We start from the raw sequence: 22,688 nt of genomic DNA, 5'->3' as shown, positions 1-22,688 counted from the left end.
CATTGTGAGTGTTTGGAATGGCTATGTCTATAATGTATGTGATTTTATTGTGTTTGTCAATGAGTGTGATGTCTGGTCTGTTGTGGTAAATTGTTTTATCTGTGATTATGGCTCTGTCGTAGTACATTTTGTGCGTGTTGTTTTCTAATACTGTCTGTGGGATATACTTGTAGTATGGTTCGTGAATGTCTACCAGTTTGTGTTTCTTTGCAAGCTCTTGGTGTATTATATTTGCTACTTGATTGTGTCTGTGTAAATAATCTGTCTGTGCCAAGAGCTTGCACCCAGAAGTAATGTGTTGTATAGTTTCTGGCATGATGTGACATTTTCTGCATGTGTCATTTGTGAGTGTTGTATCTTTGAGTATATGTTTCCTGTAGTTTTTAGTATTTATTATTATTATTATTATTATTAAAGAAAAAGATAAGACTGGATTAACTTTTAAACTATAACCTAGCTAATCACTATAATATAAATAATTTGCACTAAAGGTAGACAATTTGGCAATTGTACTATATAGTCTAAATTATTTAATTTAAAATTAATGCACTTATTTAAAAATTTAATACAAGATGGTAATCTAACTGCCTATTATTATACATTTTAAAGTATAAAAATCTTATTTTATGTATGAGATTCTAAAAAGTTCTAATAAAATTTTATTTTGATATTAAAACTTTTCAATATACCAAAAGCACTTCATTTTCTGTTGAATTAAAAATGTACATTCTGTAAAAATTAATAACTAAAGTAAAATTGCTTGATATTACTTACTGTTTCCTTTATAGTGCTAACTTCACCAGATAAAAGATCTTGCTTTAATTTTTCCTCTTTTAATTGCCTTTTAGCCTGTTTTAAAATGAATAATCAATAAATGACATTATAGAATCTTCTCAAATTCCTCAAAAATACTTAATTTATTGAAAATTATATAATAATTTAATTCAAATCAATTATAGTTGAAACTATTTTGACTTTAAAAATTAAACTTTTTTCTCTACACTTACATTTTAAAATTATCATCAAACAAATGTAAAAATTTCTGATTTCTAATAGAAAAGTATGATTCATACTAATTGGATGATAGGTAGTTTTGTATATTATATAAATATCATAAATCATAGCTTATAATTCTACTAGTCAGACTGATATACTTACAGGCAGACTAATTTTAGTATAATCAGATTAAATTATTCTAATTTATATCTGTTGGTTCTGTTTTGAATCTGTTTTAATTCATAACTTCACAAATTTAAACATGTTAATTATCAATCACTTTAGAAATATTCATTCAAATACTTTTATTTTTGCTCTTTAATTAAACAATTTAATTACATAAATTTAAAGCAAGCATTCTGTACAAAGAACAAATTTTTCTAGAAAATACCATTTAATTGCAGTTTTATTATTAGGTATTGCTGTTCAGTTTATCAAACTGTGTTAGAATCTTGACCGAACAATCGTCAAGGATCAATTACTTTGATTAAGAAAAATAAAGATTATAAATGTTTAATTATCTTAAAGAGAAATCAGACTACTAGGAGTAAAATAGAAAAATTTGTCTCATACCATCTAACCATTTTCTTTATTGTTTTCTTTATAATCTGCACATTTGTCAAATTATCACCACTAAAAATTTAGAGATTTTTACATGTGATACAGCAATTTTACAATGATAGATGCTTTAGTTTTTATCATTTTTATTTCTGAATCATCATAGTTCATTGATTTTACTACAGATATGTCTTTCTCAGAAAAAATTAAGTAACATTAATTATTAATTTCCTAATTTATGTAGTTTACTGTATCATCTTTGTTTACTTTTTAATATATATTTTTTGTTTTAATGTACTGTACTTCTATATCAATAGAAATATAAATTAAATTTTAAGAAAGCTTATGCATCAATCATTTTTCTTGCAACAATTATTGATTTCCATATTTAATATATAATAATTTCAGAAAATTAAAAGTAATAAAACTACACATTTTTAGTTAATGTTAAATTCTTCTTTTAACTTTTTAACAGGTTGTGGAGTCGGAGTCAGAGCTGGAGTTGTGGAGTTTCAGTGTTTTAGTCGGAGTCATCAAAAAATCCAGCAAACTCCGACTCCTTTTTACTTTCCAACTTGTTATGCATATAAAACGAAAAAGTATTGAAATCGTGTCAAATTCAACCCAATAATTTTGCAAATCTACATATTCAGAGATCTCCTGAACCCAAAAAATGTCAAAGGGGAAAATTTTCACACGTGTTGGCATCTAATTTGTTTAATTTCTTTATTCTCTGTTCTGAGATATTAAACAATATCTCAGAATGGCTAAAGTTTAAGAAATGAAATTTGGCATATTAGCTTGTATATAAAGGGACATTAATGCTATTAAATTTTGGTTCTTAATTAAAGGTCGACAGGGTGAAGACCTAGAAGGGGTCATGTGTCATATCTCCAGTATGGTCAAACTTAATGAATATTTTACTTCTTATTAGTGTTCACAATCTTTTTTTAAATAAAACTCGTCTCTACCCTCAAAATTAAGCTTTTTGTCATTTTATAATAGACAGTAAAACCCATTAAGATGTTCTCGCCTTAGATGTTGAAATGTGTATGAGAGCACGATTTAGTTCAACTACTTTGAAGCTTAATAACTCNTTTATAATAGACAGTAAAACCCATTAAGATGTTCTCGCCTTAGATGTTGAAATGTGTATGAGAGCACGATTTAGTTCAACTACTTTGAAGCTTAATAACTCCTGTGTTAAACCATCCAACTCCAATTTAAAAACCACAGAAGTTATTAGGCTACAAACAGTGTGAACAAAATCATGCCTCTCACACACAGTCCATACATACAGAAAAAAAAAAAACCTGAATCTTTTGCATATCTCAACATGTCAAGGTGTCCCGAGTCCAAAAATGTAAAAATTTGGGAGGGGTCATTTTCCGACACCTTCCCTTTCCCTTTGTTATATATATAACAGCCGGGAAAGTAAGTATTATTGAATACTTATTTATATATTGACTGTNAAAATGTAACAACATTTTTTCAAATAACATCTTAATTTCTGAGTCTGCTTACAATGCTCAAATTATAGTTGATAGGAACAAACAACAGTGTATCATACAGAATAAATACAAATGATTGTCTGATTTTATCAGACCATATTAATGATACTATTAATAATTAAATTTAGCCTAGAGGTAGGCATTAGACACCATCTCTTGATAAATTTAATAATTAATTTAAAGGGTTCTGGAAGAAACAAATCGATCCAAAGTGAAACTCAAACCTGCAACTCCCACATACCATGTGATTGCATTGCCAGTTACGCTAATCGGATCTCTATCCAACCTTTCATTTCCAGAATTATTAATTTAGATATAATCATACCAGTTACTCAGTGCTGACTGGAGACAACACAGTGCCAATGGCATATAACTCTGGCAATTGCCAAGTGTCATCAATGAATGTGACAATGAATAATCCATAACAACTAACCATCATTAAATGTGATGGATTATTTTGTCTGTGATGCACTCTTGCTGGTATCATTACGGGTTATTGGAACTATCAAGTCCACTCATCTTGACAAAGTGATGACTAGTGAGAAAACTATTGTTATTGCATAATTATTATACATTAGTTTCATTTAATAATTCAATAAATAAAGTTAATACCTCAAAACAGTTTTTCTTTGTATGAGTTAAAGCACCACAGTTTTCACAAGCTCCTTTTCTGTATTTGGTGGCTGTCTTTGCCTGAAAAATTTAATTTTATAATAAATCTGTACGCTAATTAAAAATTATTATGAATATTAATTAATTAAATTCATTTTGAATAAAATTATATGAATTTTTTTGGCAAAGTGAACAAGAAATAGTTATGCAACATATAAACAGTGCTCCACTATTTATGTGTTTCATATTTGTATGTCTTTCATTTCCTCCAATATTAGATCAAAATATTTTATTAAAAACCATGCTTGGAATTTCTAAAAAGACAAGTGAAGATATCATTTTAAATAGTCTATGTTGGTGATTTTAATGAACTTTAATGTTCTGGATTATTATTTTAAAGGATAAATGTGATTTAATAGACAGAGTAATACCATATTTTCTGAAAATATGAACAATGATTAATAAACTTTTATCTTTATTAAAAAGTTTTCATGCTAAAACACACTCATTTTTTGTATTACTTAAACTGTTTTATACTTTCAATAACTAATTCTAACTTTATTATTGTCAATAATGTTTCCTTGCTGATACAATCCATTTCTTACAATTGTGAATATGTTAAAAAGATTATTATTCGCAACTATCCTCAAGTAGAATATCTCAATCACTCATCAATTTTTAATACAGCATAGTAAAGTTATTGCTCTATACCATAAGAAAAACCCTGAAGGTGTCACTTGCAGAAATGAATCAAGATTTTAACCAATTTTAATGTAAAAACACTTACGTGTTGTGGCGTTACCACGTTGAAAATATTAAAATAAATTGTTCACAAATCGTTCACAAGTACTTTTTATGGTTTTCCATTATTATGGAAAACCATAAAAAACCAATTTTAATATTTAGCAATATAAAAAATAAGATTTTTTTTCATTTATCCAGTTACAAAATTTATTATACAAGTGGCAAAAATACAAGTAGACCAAGTCCAAATTTTCACATTCTGCTACAAAACAGATTATAAGATTCTGTGGACAAACACTTGCCATTATGCGAATGGACCAAGTTCCTCAGCCTAAGGTAAAAGCCTAAGAAACTCTATCATCCATTTGTATCATCATGGCAGATGTGTGTCGCAGAATCTTATAATCTACTTTGTACAAAAGTATGCAGTTTTCTCAGTGCAGAAATTTGAATTTGCTCTACTTGTATTTTCAGCCACTCACCAGAAATTAAACTTCATTAAATAGTGGCATTTTCAATAAAAAAAAAAATTGTAAATTCGACATTTCACAGATGTAAAGAGAAATTTGTAATATCAAACTACATTATGTGGAAGTCTGACCATATTCTTTATATAATTATATATAATTCATATATAATTAAATTCTTTTTAATTAAAAGAATCATAATAAACTACATTTTACAAAAATAAATACAAATATGTCAATATGTAATCATTTCAAACACCATTATTTTCTAGGAATTATCATATCCACAGACTTCATAATTATTAACCAATGAACAACTTTATTTTACCCAAGAAACAGAATAGAAGCAAAGGATAAATCATAGCTGAATTGTAAGAATAACTATGCCTATATCACCACAGAGTCCATATAAAACAACTGCAGCTAAATTATTTAAAAACAGACATATGGTACTTTAGAATATGTATGAGGGAGGGAATTACATTATCCACGTTAACATTAGCAGAAAATATCAGGAACGTCATGCAAAAAGACGATTTGAAGACAGTTAAGAAAATAATATTGAAGTCAGTTATTAGATTGGGTAAAGCTGTTGATTGGGTAGTAATTATGAAGTCTTTGGACATGATAATTCCTAGAAAATTACAGTGTTTAAACCAGTTACATATTGAGGTTAAAGAAACAAAATAGAAGCAAAGGATAAATCATAAATAAATACAAATAGTTTCTATATCTATATTCGACTAACCTTTAGTCCTCTAACAAAATGTTCTTCGATCTTGGTATAACTTTGTCGTCTTTCTGGCTGAGGTCGTTGATGTTTCAGAGTGGGACAGGAAGAACCAAAGTACCAAGGAGCAGTTGCTATATATTGAGGAATGTGCGGATTGATTTCTCTGAAATAATAAAATTCCCATTATGAAACTTTGTTTTAAAATTTTAAATTTTAGAAAAAAAAATTTAACTTTTGTAGTTGTTAAAAATTAATACTACAGTAGAATCCTGATTATCAAAGTTAATGTGGATCAAGGTCAGCTTGAATAATTTCTATTGCAGTATTAAGTGATTAATTTCATAACAATATTTTTGTTTGTTTTAATATCATAATTAATATGAATTTAAAATGTAAAACCAATTTTTTTTAATACAAAAGGTCACTTGAGTAAAATCTTTTTAAAACATCTAGAGTGCTTTTTCAAATACTATGCATAGTCCAGCCAAGATTTGTAAGGCAAACTGTATTGTATTCTTTTCTCTATTTTCAGAGACTCTTTCCCAATTCACTTGAATTAAATAAGCCTCAGTCAATTTGAACTGTAAAAAATATAATTGACATATATTAGCCCTTTCTAGTCTGATTTTCTAAATCTAGATCACAAGACTGTGCATTTGCACCTCATTAAAAAATGCTTAATTGTGGGGAACCCATTGGTACACCTTGCGTTTGTTTATATATTTTCCCATTAAATTGGAAATAATTATTATGAGTGACAAGAAAAAGAGCTTCACACAAGTGTAGAACGTGTGATATTGGCTGACTAGAATTGAGGAATAGAGTATTTGCCAGCATGACAGCTTCGAAATACGGGACAGACGGAAATAAAGAGATGACATCGACTTTGTAAAGTCTGTATGAATTAGAGCGGAGGTTTCTAATTTTATCCAATTGCTGGTATAATGTGCTTGCATCACACTGTTTTGAAAATCGTATATGGGCCAGGTACACTTGCATTTCTTTATCTGCTATTGCTTTACGTTTGCTTCTTATTAATTTAGCCAGCAGTTTTCGTTCGGTTTGAGGTAATATTGTATGCACTTCTTTTAGGAAGGAATCATACTTGAGCGCTATGCACTTCGGAATAAGGTGTGTTTTCTGGCACTTTAGTAAAAACCATAACTGTGCTTTTAGTCTTAACCATATAATTCTCGTATTCAATAGAGAAAAGAAGTGTTTTCTATTATTATCCATGATATAATATACAATGTCACTTCACGCCAACTTTTATTATATGATTATAACACTTACATATTGTGGCGTTACAGGAGTGGAGTCTTGGAGAAGGAACTCGTCCGACTTTAGAAATTGAACTCGTCCGCTAGTACTTTCAGTAGTAATAACTACTGTCTTCAGGCGGTCTATCGAATACAACAGCTTAAGATTTTCGAACACTTATCCGACGGTTTCACAAATTTCGGATTTTCGAAATTATCGAACAATATTATTGACGAATTAACTGATTTTTCCGTTTTTGTATGTTATTTAAAGCTCGTTTTATGCATCATAGCACGTGGAACAAAAAGAGTTTTACTTAAGCATGTTTTAGGAAGAATAAGGCCGTAAAAGAGCCCAGAACATGCATAAAGTATAAGATATGTCAAAAAGACATCCGAATAACAAAGACTTCAACATAGTGGATTTAGTTGTTTAAAGGCTGTTACCCGAAGTTCTGGTAATTCGAGAGTTGGGGAGTTGCACGGTTCAGTGGCTGAAATATAGAGACTCTCCCAAACAAATAGCTCTTTATGTTCGTTGCAGCCTTTCAGTAATTTTGTTTTGTTCCAGAGTGGTTGGTAATTGTGTTCAAGCACTTTCTTTACTAACTCTGTAACTGGCCTGCTGTTTTTGATGTTGTCTTGATGTTCAAGAATACGTGAACATAACCTTCTAGTTGTGGCCCCTACAATTGATACCACCCACTATCGCGGCCATAAAGAGCACCAAATGTCCAGAAGTGCAGCTTAAGTTAGACCTGTCTACTTTGACAGCCATAGCATCGAAACATTCTTCTAAAACTACAAGTACCAATCTGAAGACAACGCAGATGGTTAAATCTTTCCTGGCAACGAATCAGATAAATCTATTAGTGGCTGATAAAGAAAAACGTTTTGTTCTATGCAAAAACCAGGATTTTCTAGATAGAACCAAAGAGTTCCTTGAACATTCCAAATCCATCATACTAAAAGAAGATCCTACTTCCACGGTGTTAAGAAAAGCACGCAAAGTTATAGCTTTACCTGGAATAGTGGAATCGTTGGGTGGTCCTCTCAATCCTCTGAAGAATGTCACCTGCCCTAGATTATTTTTTGAGGTAAAAACGCATAAACCTTACTGGCTGCTAAGACCACTAGTCAATAAAAGATCCCATCCCACGTACCATCTCGAGGCTGCACTAGCAAAACACATCACTTCTTTGATTCCGCCTTCTGAATTTGTAACACATGCCTCCATTGAAGCTAAAGTTACCATCTTACAAAAATTAGGAAACCTCCGCTCTAATTCATACAGACTTTACAAAGTCGATGTCATCTCTTTATTTCCGTCTGTCCTGTATTTCGAGGCTGTCATGCTGGCAAATACAAATGCTTAATTTTTATAACAATGTAATGAATCATTCAAAGGTATATTTAACAAGAAATATGTTTACTCTGAATATTTTTACACTGTTTAAAATTTATTCACAAGAAATTTTTTAAAACAAATTATTTTAACAAGAGCTACATATCCTTTGCTGTTTTCTACCCCAATGATATTAATCAATCATCTTTGGACATCACTGTTTTGTCTGACAGGCATTTAAAAAAATAAGCCCATTCATCTGTGTTGAAAACAGCCTATTGTTCTGTACAGTCTCTGGCAAAACCATTTTGCATAGTCCTCCTTCCTCCTCTCACACTTTGGCATTTTCATCAAAGATTTTACTGAAAACTATTCTGTACATCTTCTCGTGTGTGTTGAATCTTGTACGACCCAACTGTTGTCCAAACTGTTTGGCTTTTTCTCTAAGATGATTTCCATCAACAAGAATATTCTTGTCTCTACACTATACAAATCAGTTTGGCATGCACATTTGCACATTTTGACATCCAAATGCTCAGATTTATGCATTATTTTCTATTCTATTCTCTCCATGTTTTTCAGTTAGGTACAGCAAGTATTTAATGGAATTTCATTTTTTTTTTGCTTTCTCTGTAGTCTTTCTTTTTGATGGATACATTTTCTGCTATTGCCAAATTTTAGTTTTCTCTTGTGTGCCATTTCTACCTACTTTGAAATGAAAACAGTCAACATACTGATTATAACTGTTCACTATCAGCAATGAAAATGTCAACAAGCAATTCAAATTTTACAGCAAAATTTATACAACATAAATGTTTAGTTCCAAATAAGAAGATACACATAGACAAATTCAAATCTGATTGGTCAACAATTCAGTCATCAAATCATAGGTGTATTTGTTACATTGTCAAATTTTCAAAATTTAAAAAGTAATTATTTTAAAATTCAAAGATTTGATTGGTCAATTTGCATTTAAAAATAAAAAAAATTACTTTAAGTACAAAATGCCGTTAAAATTTTACTTTTATGCTATTTAATTAGAGGCATAATTCTATAGAATATCAATCAATTTCATGATATAATCTATCCCTTAAAAATGCAAAAGAAAGCACACAAAATTAGACATTAAATAAAGTTGCTGGATTTAAATTTTAAGCTAGCAACACATGATCTCAAAACTACTTTGACTTGAATGCATTGAGTCTATGGAAGTTAAGTTAAGATAAAACTAAAATTTGAGTTAGGGAAGATCAAGTTATTGAGAGTGACTGTATTATCTTTCATAATTACAATTTCAAAAAGAATAATAATATATAAATTATATAAACAAATGGATATTCAAGAAGATATTTATCAAAAGCAATACTCTTATGGAATTAGTGGTAATATATATTAAAAATATTTCACAATTCAGTATATAAATATCTGTAAAATTCATTTTTTCTTAGTTGGAATTTCATTTTTAAAAGCCAGTTACTTTTCTTATTCTTGATTGTTTATTATTTCCCATGATACTTTTATTGACACAGTTAATGTTATTTAGATGTTACTACACAATATTTAATTTTTATTGAATATTGTAATTTTAAATTTTGTAATCAAAGTACTAATTTAAAAAAATAATAGTAATAATAATCACAACATGGAAATTTCCATATTAATTAATTAAAATTTAAGACAAAGCCCATTAAAACAGTCACGTTTCTATTCACTCTCATGTTCTAGAACACATCCCGTGGCAATTAATTAATTTAAAGGTAAAGATTGGGTCATCATGAAATGTATTCCAGAATATGAAAGTAAATATAAAAAGGTATCTGTTTCAATGGATTTCCTCTTCAATTTTGATCAAAAAAATATTAAAATAATGTCCTTGGAATTAATTATGAATTAATGAAAAATAAGTTACATAGATCACCTTTGACAATCAGACAATAGCATAAAATATTTTTTGTAGTAGTTCATTCTTTAAACTAATAAAAATTTAATTCATTGTGACAAACTTTTTGAAATTGAATCCTAATAGCAACACATATACGAGTTTGATAGTGAATGAATGAATTTAGTAATAAATTTATTTATTTAATACCAAGACCAGAGCATCTGTTATCATGTACATTTTTAAAACTTTCTGTTCTAAGAACACCAAAAAGGCTTTATTTTTCCAAGCACACTGTAAGTTTGGCCCACAATGGAGAATGCCAACATATCTGGGATAGACCATTACCAAAAAAGTACCTGGGCTCTTCTGTTATTGTCAAAATCTTTTATTTATTAATGTCAAATGATCTGCTATATTATTGGACTACAATAAGGCTAATTCTGTAATCAATTATAAAGTAATTTGTCTAGAGCAATGGTTCTTAACCTGTGGTCCCTGAAAGCACCCGAAGTGGTCCATGAAGTTATCCCAAAATTATTTTAAAAAAACGACGAGTTGATGACAATGCGCAGTACGTCAAGGTTAGAGCCGCCGACAGCGGACTAGGCTGTGGTATGGCGCGCGGTCAGAAAATATGAAATTGGAAGTCACTAGTAATAAATTTGCATTTCAAAATAAAATCAGTGCGTTTATCGCTAAAATCGACCTATGGATCAGCAAAGTCAAAAGAGAAAATTTTTCTGCATTTGATACATTGAACCCAATTATTAATTGGCAGTGTGTTGAGATTAAAGGACAAATACAGAAGAACATTACATTCCATTTGCAAAGCTTGAAAAATAAATTTAATTGCTATTTTCCTGACTGCAAAAACAANTTCCACATCCACCGTACTCACCTGATTTGGCCCCCAGTGACTTCCACCTTTTTCCAAATTTAAAATAATTTTTGGTTGGAAAGAGATTCCACTCAAATGACAAAGTCATCTCTGAAATAAACGAGTATTTTGCACACCTTGACAAATCGACCTATTGTAATAGCATAAAAAAGCTAGAACATCGCTGGAATAAGTGCATTGCTAACAAAGGAGACTACATTGAAAAATAAATAAAGTTTTAACATTATTTTGTTTGTTGTTCTATTTGAGGCCGTGAACTTTCCGAACAGCGCTCGTATTCACTCTCATGTTCTAGAACACATCCCATGACAATTAATTTAAAGGAAAAGATTGGGTCGTCATGAAATGTATTCCAGAATATGAAAGTACAGCTGTCCCTTGATAGTCTGACGTTTTGTAATCCGACATGCTCAGTAATCCGACGCACCTCCCGTCAAGGTACCTGTCCCCGTTAGGTGTCTGCTTGCACAGAAGCATGTTGCGACTTGAATCTCCCCACCCAATTCTTACACAATGACACATATTTCGTGTGTTTTCTGTGAGCAGTTCTGTTCAAACAGTTGGAGTAGGGAATATTGTAGGCTACTGCTAGCAAAACAATGCCAAATATGTAATCAGTTTTGGTAATCCAAACACTTTTGGTAATCCGACACCCCTTTGGCCCATACCTATCGGATTATCAAGGGACAGCTGTAAATATAAAAAGGTATCTGTTTCAATGGGTTTCTCTTCAATTTTGATCAAACAAAATATTAAAATAATGTCCTTGGAGTTAATTTTGAATTAATGAAAAATTTAATTCACAATGAATTAATTATTAATTCATTCTGACAAACTTTTTGAAATTGAATCCTAATAGCAACACACATACCAGTTTGATAGTGAATGAATGAATTTAGTAATAGATTTATTCATTTAATATCAAGACCAGAGCATCTGTTATCATGTACATTTTTAAAACTTTCTGCCCTAAGAGCACCAAAAAGGCCTTTTTTCCCAAGCACACTTATCAAGTTTGACCCACAATGGACAATGCCAACATATCTGGGATAGATCACTACCAAAAAAGTACCTGGGGTCTTCTGTTATTGTCAAAATCTTTTATTTATTAATGTCAAATGATCTGCTATATTATTGGACTACAATAAGGCTAATTCTGTAATCAATTATAAAGTAATTTGTCTAGAGGTAGGTGTTAGGACACTATCTTGTAATAATTTTAATATTTACAATAAATTAATTTTTAATTTAGAATTTAATAGCTCTGGAAGCAATGGTCAGTCAGAGGTCTGGGTAGCATAACTGAAACACATCTGTACGCAAATCCACAACTCTTGTACAGATGGGTCAATTCTTTTCTTCCAAAAATTCTAAATTAAAAATTAATTTATCATAATTATTAAAATTATCATGAAATCATGAAATGACAGCTTAACTGCATATATTCAAATGCTTTATAACTCATTATTAAATCAGTCTTATTGTAGCCTGATAACACAACAGATCATTTGGCATTACTTAAAAATTGAGTCAGTGGATTGATTGTTTATATAGCCTATCTATTATTTATTACTTATTCATATAGTAGAATCCTGTTTAATTAGCTACTTCTTGTGACAAAAAGTTCAAGAAAATTGTGAATTTTTTTAAAATATTAAAACTTTAACAAAAGATATAACATGTAAATACAGTAAGACCCCGTTTAACACAGTGGATGTATTCCTAGATGACAAAGCGCTAAACAAAGCAGCATTAAACAAGGTCATTTTAACAGAGTAAATAAAAAAAGGGAAACACTCCTCCAAAAATAAACAAATTTTATCATAATTTTAAGTTATTTTTATATTAATTTTCATAATAATATATGTTAAATAACGCACAAACATGTGCACACAGAATGTAAAGTTCATTTTTTGTGACTTTTCAGAAATTATTGTTTTTTTGCAATAAAGTCGTGAGGTTTCAATTGTCGCTTTTTTCTTTCCTTAAGCATATGTCGGTAGTGGAAGATCGCATCCAAAACGCATTGTTTTACTTTTGCACTTCTTTCAAAATCGTTCGCTACAATTTGATCAACAATGTCGGTTATCATTACCAAACTTTTTTACTAAAAAAATCTGTAGAGAAATCTTTTGGTTTTTTGTTTACAGAATCTCTATTTTCCAATTCTACATGAATTCCTTGTTCTACCAGTTCTTGAAGGTCGTCCTTGGTAAGACTCTCACCAGAAATCTGCGGTAACACCTCAATATTCTGCTCATTTACATGTCCTAGAACCGCTGTATCAATAAGCTTGACAATTTGGTCGACCTAATGATACAGTAATAGACTCTTCTNTACATCTGCGGAATCCACGTCATGTGGACTACGTTACGCGAGCAAACGTTGTGTAGTTTGCGGCTGCTTCGTGCTCGCGTAGCTTACCTAGCAAAAATGGCTCAAAGCATCATGGGAAAAAAGGCGGGGCTTAGGAGCGCGAGCGAGCGTACGCTAGCTCCCGCATCCTGTAGTTTGCGGCGGCTCTAAGAAAATCTGTAGAGAAATTTTTTGGTTTCTTTGTTTTCAGAATCTCTATTTTCCAATTCTACATGAATTCCTTGTTCTACCAGTTCTTGAAGGTCGTCCTTGGTAAGACTCTCACCAGAAATCTGCAGTAACTCCTCAATATCTTGCTCGTCTACATGTCCTAGTCCCACTGTATCAATTAGGTTGACAATTTGGTCAACCTAACGATACAGTGATAGATTCTTGTCATTGAGAATTCTTGGATACCTTCAGCCATAACTTCTTCTACACTTCGTTTGTACATTTATCAGTTAATTCTTGCCAAGCTAAGTTGCTATTTCCTATGACATCCATGATGTTATATTTTTTCCAAAATTGTACCAAACACAGATTTAAAGAAAGTACACCTTTTTGCCACCTTTTGCTGATTGGTTTGTGTTTGCAAATAATCATATTATAAATGAATCAATGAAATGCCACAATAATTTAAATAGGTATAAATTTTGAGCTTTTTTAAGGCTTCGAGCAGACCACGTTATATCGAATCAGCATCAAGTGGGGTCTTACTGTAATTGTAGAAATTAAATTATTCCTTTAAGTGTTTTACTCATTTAATGATCATTCATTGTGAATGATATAACTACCTTTTTTAACCTTTGATCATTAAATAACTCACCGATTAAATCAATCAATCCTTTTATAACTCTTAGAAAAAAAATATAAATTTCTCCAAACATACCTTCCTTCTTCATCGACAGCAGCTGGAGCTGTTCCTAATTTTCTTTCCTCCTCTAATTGTTTCGATTTTCTCCAATCTCTTTTTTTGTCTTTTGGTTCGTCCATGTGTAAAATGATTCTTTTATTTCGATTCATTTTCTGTTAAAATTCAAAATCAGTATTAGAATTAAGTTACATAGTTCTTTGAATTGTGTTTGCCTGATGAATTATAATTATAATAATAAAAAGGTACATTTTATTAGCTTTACAATCTGCTTTTATATCCATTAGTAATGTTATGGTAATTTATATGTTTTATGATGTAAATACAGTAAGGTTGTGTTTTAAGTTTCTTTTTAGAAAGATTCACATCAACAAACATTTCAAAGTAAATACAGGTATACCTCACCTTACGTCGGTAATTGGTTCCAGGAGAACGATGTAAGTCGAAAAACGACGTAAGTCGAATTTACTTCTCTCCGAATCTACTTATCACTAGGCTAAACCGTAAATTACAATTCCCGGTTCTGTATTTTATTTATTAATGCATTTTTAATAATATATAGTTAATAAAAATCTATTTTAAGCTTACACACAAATAAATTTTAGTTTTTAATACAGTACAGAAAAAAAGTAATCCAAATTTACAAATGCATGTACTGTAAATACAGTACATACTTGTATATATTTTAATATGATTTTATGTGCTTTAAACATTTTTCTAGTGATATTACGACTTCAATATTTGTGGCGGACAGACGTAAAGTCGAATAAAATGACTTAAACTTGATTTTTATTTTTCCATATACTTTTTTGACAAACGACGTATAATTGGAAACGACGTAAGTCGAGGTATGCAAAAAGTCAAAAATTAAACAAAAGAAAATGAAAGACAAAAACAAAAGTATAAATGTATAATATCTTAGCAGCATAGAATTGCTATTGTTAATAAATTTTAATTTTACAATGTTTTGGTGAAAAAAAACTAGCAACTATTTTTACTGACTTGCAAACATTCCTTTCTTTTTACATTTTATACAGACAATACATATCCAGAAAGACAAAAATAAAAATTCAGGCTTGTTCTCTCCCTCTTTCTCCAAACAAAAAATGGAATTGATTCAATGCATCAAATTATGTGAGCATCATGTGCAAAGCAATAAAACAAAGTAATTCAAAGTGGATAAGACAGTGTTTGTACACTACAGTCGACTATAAAGACCCCACCAATTTTGCGTTAGCTTTAATTATAGCTAAAATGCACTTAAACAAATGGAATGTGAGAGTTCTAAAGAAGTGACATTTCACTTTAATCTCACAATATTTACAGTTTGCAAGAGATCATAAAAAATGACAAAAGTCAATTTTAAGACATGTCCAAAAGTATAAGGACAGCACAAAACATAATTTTTCTCAGCCAGATACAATATTTGCATCCAGAAAATATGTCCAGCCAAGAAAAATCATACCATCGCTTGCTGTCCTTATACATTGGAGATAGTCACACGACTAACTAAAACAATTTACTGCAAGCAAAATATCCCACAATAAACGGTTCTCAGAAATTAAAGTTTGGGTCCACCGAAATCCAAGCGAATAAAACCACCAAATGCCGGCAGCCGATGACAAGTTCGTAACCCGCCAACAGGCAGGTCGAGCAAAGTTTTTCGAGTTTTCGTCACGTCGGTAATGCCTAAATAGGGACCAGTTTCCCATAAAAGACCTCCCGGAACGCGCCGTGATGCGTGGACGAATGCATTCCCCCTGGACAGATCACCGACACGTCATGGCGGCAGGCGCTAAATAAAACCGAACCCATAAAGTTTGGAACATTCGAAAACTACACAAAGCAGGAAATTCAATTTGCACCGTTTCCAAAGAAATTGACAGATCAAAAAACGTCAAAAACATACTTAAAAGGAAACAAGAGGAGCAATCGAGAAAGAGAAAGAAGTTAAACGGTACGACTTTTTAACAGATATCTATACGGGCGACCGACGACAAGACTTCAGCCCTCCAACTTCCTGCCCGAAAATCGACACCGAGTCAGTTAGAAACCGAACCGGTTTCAAAGTTTCAAGGAACGGTTTAGCCCATTTGGTAAAATTGCACTTAGGTAGCCCTAAGGCGCAAAAGTCGGTTTTTAACACGTATCAGTCTACCACCTAGTCTACACGCGAAGCACAGATGTGCCCAAGCGGGGGCGAGCTCCCACACCCATAAAACTACACAACATCGAGTACGCCACGAACAGCCAAGAGGACCAACTTGAAGCCGGCGCTGTCACGCGGGCTAAATAATCGAGTGCCATAGTATTGGAAGTACCGGGACTACCTAGATGCACTTCTACCACCCATTCTTCGTAAGTGGAGTCTACCGTATATAAGCTTATACCTATTATTATATCCCTTGCGGCGACAAATCACGAACTGGTGAGATGGCGCCACTCCTCTAGGAGTTTCCCGTGAATCCTGGATTGAAAAACGGGGACAAGGTTTTTCCCAGAGGGGATTCTGGGTATTGTTACTACTTCTTGTTGGGTGATCACTGCCATGAGCATGTGTAGTTCTCTTTCAAGTGTACTCGAGGATTGTTGTAAATAAATGTTGTTTTAGTTTAAAACGTTTACAGCCTTCTGATAAAGACTGTATTTGTGGAGATGCAAATGGATGGAGAAAGACGGCCAGGTTTCGTCTAACCGATGGCTGCCATCCATTACCTCCACCCTACACATTTGTTTTCATACACTCCCGGTCACACATCAATATACATATTGTGAAGGATCGCGAATACTGTTAACAAAGAGAGAGAATTTTTACAATATAAAAGTCTTTTATTCGCGTACAGAGTACAGGAAATAATTTTAAGATGCCAGCTATTATCTCTATCCCTGGACAATATATCTTAATTTTAACAACATAGACCCAACAAACAAAATTAAATAATTCGACAATTCCTTACTTTTAATAATTATTCTACTAATAAACTATACACTCAAATCTTAGGGCTAAACTTACGGCTAATGATTATATACTAAAAGTGAAAACTAGATTTTAGACAAGACAGAAACTGAGATAAAGGTGAAAGACAAAGGAAGTTGGGTACCCAAATGTTTCCGGCGTGTTTCACGGGGTATGAAAAGTTCTTTTCTACGGACTTTCTGATTCACTAGACACTTCAGTACGAATCAAAGCAACTTTCCCAGTATTCATTCTTCTCCGTTTTCGTTTTCTCTTCAAAAGGTTCGTTTTGGTTTCCACTCGGTCCCAATCCCTCCAAGAGCCGGCACTTGTACAGATTAACGGGTACGGCTATTTGAGAGGTTTACTTCCATAAAATTAACTAAATCTAGACTAATTTCACTCGAATATTTCCTAAACACGTATAATTTGTTGAAATGATCGATATAAAATATGCTATGAACAAAAAATTGTCGGAATACTTATTGAGTGTACCCGTTCGAAGACACCATTGCTTAAGCTTGTTTTCGTCGCAGAACGGCACATTCTTCGTACGCGTCCGCTTCCAATGTGTCGGTGCTATTCGGTCACGTGACTACTCATCTCTGACGTGTTCCTGATAACTTATTCTTTTTGCAAAGAATTCACTGAACTTTAGAGACATCACGTGATAGATTACAATAAAAAATCTATAGTATATTATGATTAAAAACGACTTATTATTATTATTGACTATATGAAGCAGCAAAGGAAAAACCACTCGCTAATGACAACAATTCTATCATGATNGAGGATTGTTGTAAATAAATGTTGTTTTAGTTTAAAACGTTTACAGCCTTCTGATAAAGACTGTATTTGTGGAGATGCAAATGGATGGAGAAAGACGGCCAGGTTTCGTCTAACCGATGGCAGCCATCCATTACCTCCAGTGGTGAGCTGAATGTGATTCGACGTGAATTCGAACACAGAGAAAAGAACAAGACCTTTACTAGTACTGCATTGTGTTCCCTCAGTGGATAGAACGGAATACATTCCGTGAGTACGATAAATGACGCTCCTTGGGAAGGTGAACCGCTCGCCACACGTAGCCACTCCTAACCGGTGAAATTATCCCCACATCTGTGTGTCTGCAACCTCTTGCCAGAGTAAGTCATCTAACACAGGTAAGTGGAGTTTTCTGTTCCATTTTTTTTGTTGTTCTGCTGAGTAGGTATCCCCTGGTTGTCTTAAAATGCCAAATGAAATCGATCTTAAGCCAGAAATCAGTCGGGTAGCCCTTAACCTTCCCCAATTTTGGGATAAAGAAGCCAATTTATGGTTTATTAATATCGAGGCCCAGTTTAAACTCGCCGATATATCGCAAGATACTACTAAGTATTACGCAGTGGTTTCAGCTCTCAACTCGGAAGTGTTAGCGTACGTGAGCGCTATCGTTAAAAACCCTCCTAGAGAAAATTTATATCAAACACTAAAAGATCAACTCATAGCAGAATTTTCCGATTCCGAACAAAAATGAGTGAAAGATTTGCAGTCTAATGCCGTGTTAGGAAATGATAAACCATCTCATCTTTTACACACAATGCGACAACTAGCTAGTAATAAAGTCAGGGAGGAATTTTTAAGAACGCTATGGATTCAGCGTTTACCCAAAGAAACTCAGGCAATTCTTTCTGTTTCCAATAGGGATTTAGACAAATTAGCCCAAATGGTCGATAAAATTCTCGAGCTCACACCTTAGCTGAAACTAATTTAGCAAGGAACGAAAATAATACACATGCGGCTACAATGAAGCTCCAAACGCAGGTCGCTGAATTAACAGAGCAAGTTAATCGCCTAGCAAGGCCCAGCGACAGACAATCACACGATTATAGACATCCCCGGAATCGATCTCGGAATCATTGGCATTCACAGACACCAGTTCAACCCCAGGCAAAAAACCTATGCTGGTATCACGCGAAGTTCGGTGATCAAGCAAATAAATGTAAAGCCCCTTGCAAATTCCGAGATCAGGAAAACTAGCCCGGAAATCACACGTGGCACAATGTGATTTCCAAATTAACAACACAAGCCGCCTTTTTGTTTATGATCCAACCTCACGTCGTCACTACTTAATCGACAGTGGTAGCGACATTTGCGTTCTACCATATAACGCCGCCATGGCATTAAGAGCACCCGCCTCATTGATACTTTATTCGGCAAACAATTCCCCGATAAAGACTTACGGCACAAAAAACCATAACTGTGTCCCTAAACTTAAGGCGTCAATTTACGTGGCCTTTTGTAATCGCAAACGTCAGCAAACCAATAATAGGCGCCAATTTCATAAGAAACTTCGGTCTCCTGATCGACTTAAAAAAACGAACGCATTACAGACCCATTAACGTCTTTGACAACGACAGGGTCCGCTCACCACAGTGCGCAAATTAACATTACTTTGATTGCTTCTAATTCGGAATTCAGCGACATTTTAAACAAATATAAAGATATCCTTGGCCATATCCATCTAGCACCAAACCCAAACATAACACAGTCCATCGTATTATTACCAAAGGACATAACGTTTTTTCTCGCCCCTGCCGTCTCAATCCCAAACAGCTGGAAATTGCAAAAAAGGAATTCCAGTTAATGTTAGAACTAGGCATTTGTCAGCCGAGTAATTCCAATTGGTCCAACCCACTACACTTAGTACCCAAATCCGAACGGGGACTATCGTCCCACCGGGGATTACCGGGCCCTTAATAGAATAACAGCGCCAGACAGGTACCAACTGCCTCATCTACAAGATTTTGCTCAGAATTTATACGGGAAGACTATATTTTCCAAAATAGACCTAACGCGAGCATATCATCAGATCCCGGTCCACCCCGAAGACGTACCCAAGACTGTAATTACAACACCCTTCGGCCTTTATGAATTTTTATACATGCCATTTGGGTTGTCCAATGCGGCACAAACTTTCCAGAGGTTTATGCACGAAGTCTTACATGGATTAGATTTTGTTTTTGTCTACATAGACAANTGTCGGTGCTATTCGGTCACGTGACTACTCATCTCTGACGTGTTCCTGATAACTTATTCTTTTTGCAAAGAATTCACTGAACTTTAGAGACATCACGTGATAGATTACAATAAAAAATCTATAGTATATTATGATTAAAAACGACTTATTATTATTATTGACTATATGAAGCAGCAAAGGAAAAACCACTCGCTAACGACAACAATTCTATCATGATATATATTATAATGATGATAAATATTAATCAGATGCAACATAAGATGTCTCATGTCGATGTAAATAAATATTATACAATTTTGTTTACGACATGAGAGATTAGACCATTGAAAAGTAGAACAGAATTATTAGTTATTTATCGCATTATCATACGTTATTATATGTTGATTTTAATCCATATTTAGAATGGAATGAAGTTTTAATATTTCTGTTAATGATGTCTCTAAAGTTCAGTGAATTCTTCGCAAAAAGAATGCCCTCCTGAACCCCTTTTTACCCTAAGGGTCACACACCTTCCTCTTTGTTCTACAGGGGTCCCCCGCTGTTCCACCGTCAAACAAAAGAGGGAAGAAACTTCCAGAAAGACAATAGAAAAGGAAGACAAAGGAAAATATATAAAGAAAATATGAACTATTACTATACAATTATGGCATGTAGCCACAATATAACAATTTGTCAAATATTATAAATAAGTGCACATAAATAAACCATAGGATATTTGTAAAACACAGATTGGAAGGATAAAAGTGATAATATCTCTTAGTTTATAAAGACGACTTCACTTAAAGTTAAAATACAAATCAAGGTTAAATTCCAGATACGTATACCGTCATAAGCACGTTCTGACCTAACCTAACCAATTCTAATAAATTAACATAATTATTACCAACCAAATTATTAGAATTAGTTAGGTTAGGTTAGGTTAGAACGTGCGTCCCCACTGTTTCCTTTTGTTTGCTGGAATCAGAGATGAGCCGCCATGACAGTATACGTATCTGGAATTAAACCCGAATGAATACTTGGACGTCACTTGGGTCAATAACAGAAGAAATTGACCAATTTTACTTTTTTGTGAAACTGTGCTTATTATTTATTACGTACATCAAACAACTCACGAATTTACTAACCTTTTCTTTCCTTTCGTACACTTTCAAAGGCTTAAAAATAACGAGAACGTCGACTAGACAAATACAAGAACGTCGTCCGGACGAGCATCAGTGTTCTACTCTACTCTACTCTACTCTCTCTCGTTTATATGGAGAGCATCAGTGTTGCCGGACGAGAAACCAAAAAAATCCTAAAAAACAACGAACTGCCCCCCGGTGGCGTAACCTTAAACTACAAACGAAGGATAAAAATTTTTGCCGATTTATTACTATGAAATTTATAATAAAATCATTTGTTTTTTATTTTCTTGGCTTATGATGTACGTAACACGAGAAAGTATCGAAATCGTGTCAAATTTGAACTTACGAGTTTTTTCGGCAAATCTCTCCACGTTTTGAGACATCCCGAGCCCAAAAAAAGGTAAAAAAAAAAAACGTAAATAATTCAGTAGATGTGTGTTTAGGTGTGTTTTTGTTGAAATCTATTTCGTTTAATATTTCGGCCNGAGCCGCCATGACAGTATACGTATCTGGAATGAAACCCGAATGAATACTTGGACGTCACTTGGGTCAATAACAGAAGAAATTGACCAATTTTACTTTTTTGTGAAACTGTGCTTATTATTTATTACGTACATCAAACAACTCACGAATTTACTAACCTTTCCTTTCCTTTCGTACACTTTCAAAGGCTTAAAAATAACGAGAACGTCGACTAGACAAATACAAGAACGTCACCTGGACGAGCATCAGTGTTGCCGGACGAGAAACCGAAAAAATCCTAAAAAAACAACGAGCTGCCCCCCAATGGCGTAACCGTAAACTACAAACGAAGAATAAAAATTTTTGCCGATTTATTACTATGAAATTTATAATAAAATCATTTATTTTTTATTTTCTTGGCTTATGATGTACGTAACACGAGAAAGTATCGAAATTGTGTCAAATTTAAACTTACGAGTTTTTTCGGCAAATCTCTCCACGTTTTGAGACATCCCGAGCCCAAAAAAAGGTANGCTTTGTGAATATTTGAAAGGCGCAAAACAATCCGACAATGCGGAAATTTCATGGACAGACGAATCAAAAAAGGCATTCGAGGAATCCAAAACTCGATTAGCAAACGCAGCTCTACTAGCTCATCCAGCCCTGAACGCACACTTAGCATTGCAGGTTGACGCATCAGAGTTTGCCCTTGGCGCCGCGCTGCATCGGACCACTATAGCCAGCACAGAGCCGGTAAGTTTTTTTTCGCGCAATCTTACAGATACGAAGAAGAACTATTCAGCATACGATCGCGAGATGTTAGCCGCTTACTCGGCAATTAAACATTTACGTTTTATGGTGGAAGCTAGATTCACACGTTATATACAGATCACAAG

At 33.1% G+C, this 22,688-nt stretch overlaps 1 protein-coding gene across 2 annotated transcripts; it reads right to left on the bottom strand.

The window, feature by feature from the left end:
- Nucleotides 1-3,507: 3,507 nt before the first annotated feature.
- LOC111635871 (pre-mRNA-splicing factor SLU7-like) lies at nt 3,508-21,484 on the bottom strand. Of its 2 annotated transcripts, none has more exons than XM_023380990.1 (4): nt 14,637-14,689; nt 14,250-14,386; nt 5,637-5,784; nt 3,508-3,758 (listed from the first exon to the last, which is right to left on the bottom strand). In XM_023380990.1, exons 2-4 carry the CDS (start codon nt 14,381-14,383, stop codon nt 3,633-3,635), a joined length of 408 nt encoding a protein of 135 aa, XP_023236758.1. In that variant the 5' UTR covers nt 14,384-14,386; nt 14,637-14,689; the 3' UTR covers nt 3,508-3,632. The 2 variants fall into 2 exon arrangements, with proteins under 2 accessions (XP_023236758.1, XP_023236757.1); XM_023380989.1 differs by lacking the exon at nt 14,637-14,689 and adding an exon at nt 21,331-21,484 and having other exon boundaries at nt 3,514-3,758.
- Nucleotides 21,485-22,688: the final 1,204 nt, after the last annotated feature.

This window comes from Centruroides sculpturatus, unplaced genomic scaffold, assembly GCF_000671375.1.
Source record: "Centruroides sculpturatus isolate CEXI.00-Female unplaced genomic scaffold, Cexi_2.0 scaffold816, whole genome shotgun sequence".
In the NCBI taxonomy this organism is placed as follows: Eukaryota; Metazoa; Arthropoda; class Arachnida; order Scorpiones; family Buthidae; genus Centruroides; species Centruroides sculpturatus.
This window is presented reverse-complemented; position numbering and strand designations above follow the sequence as displayed.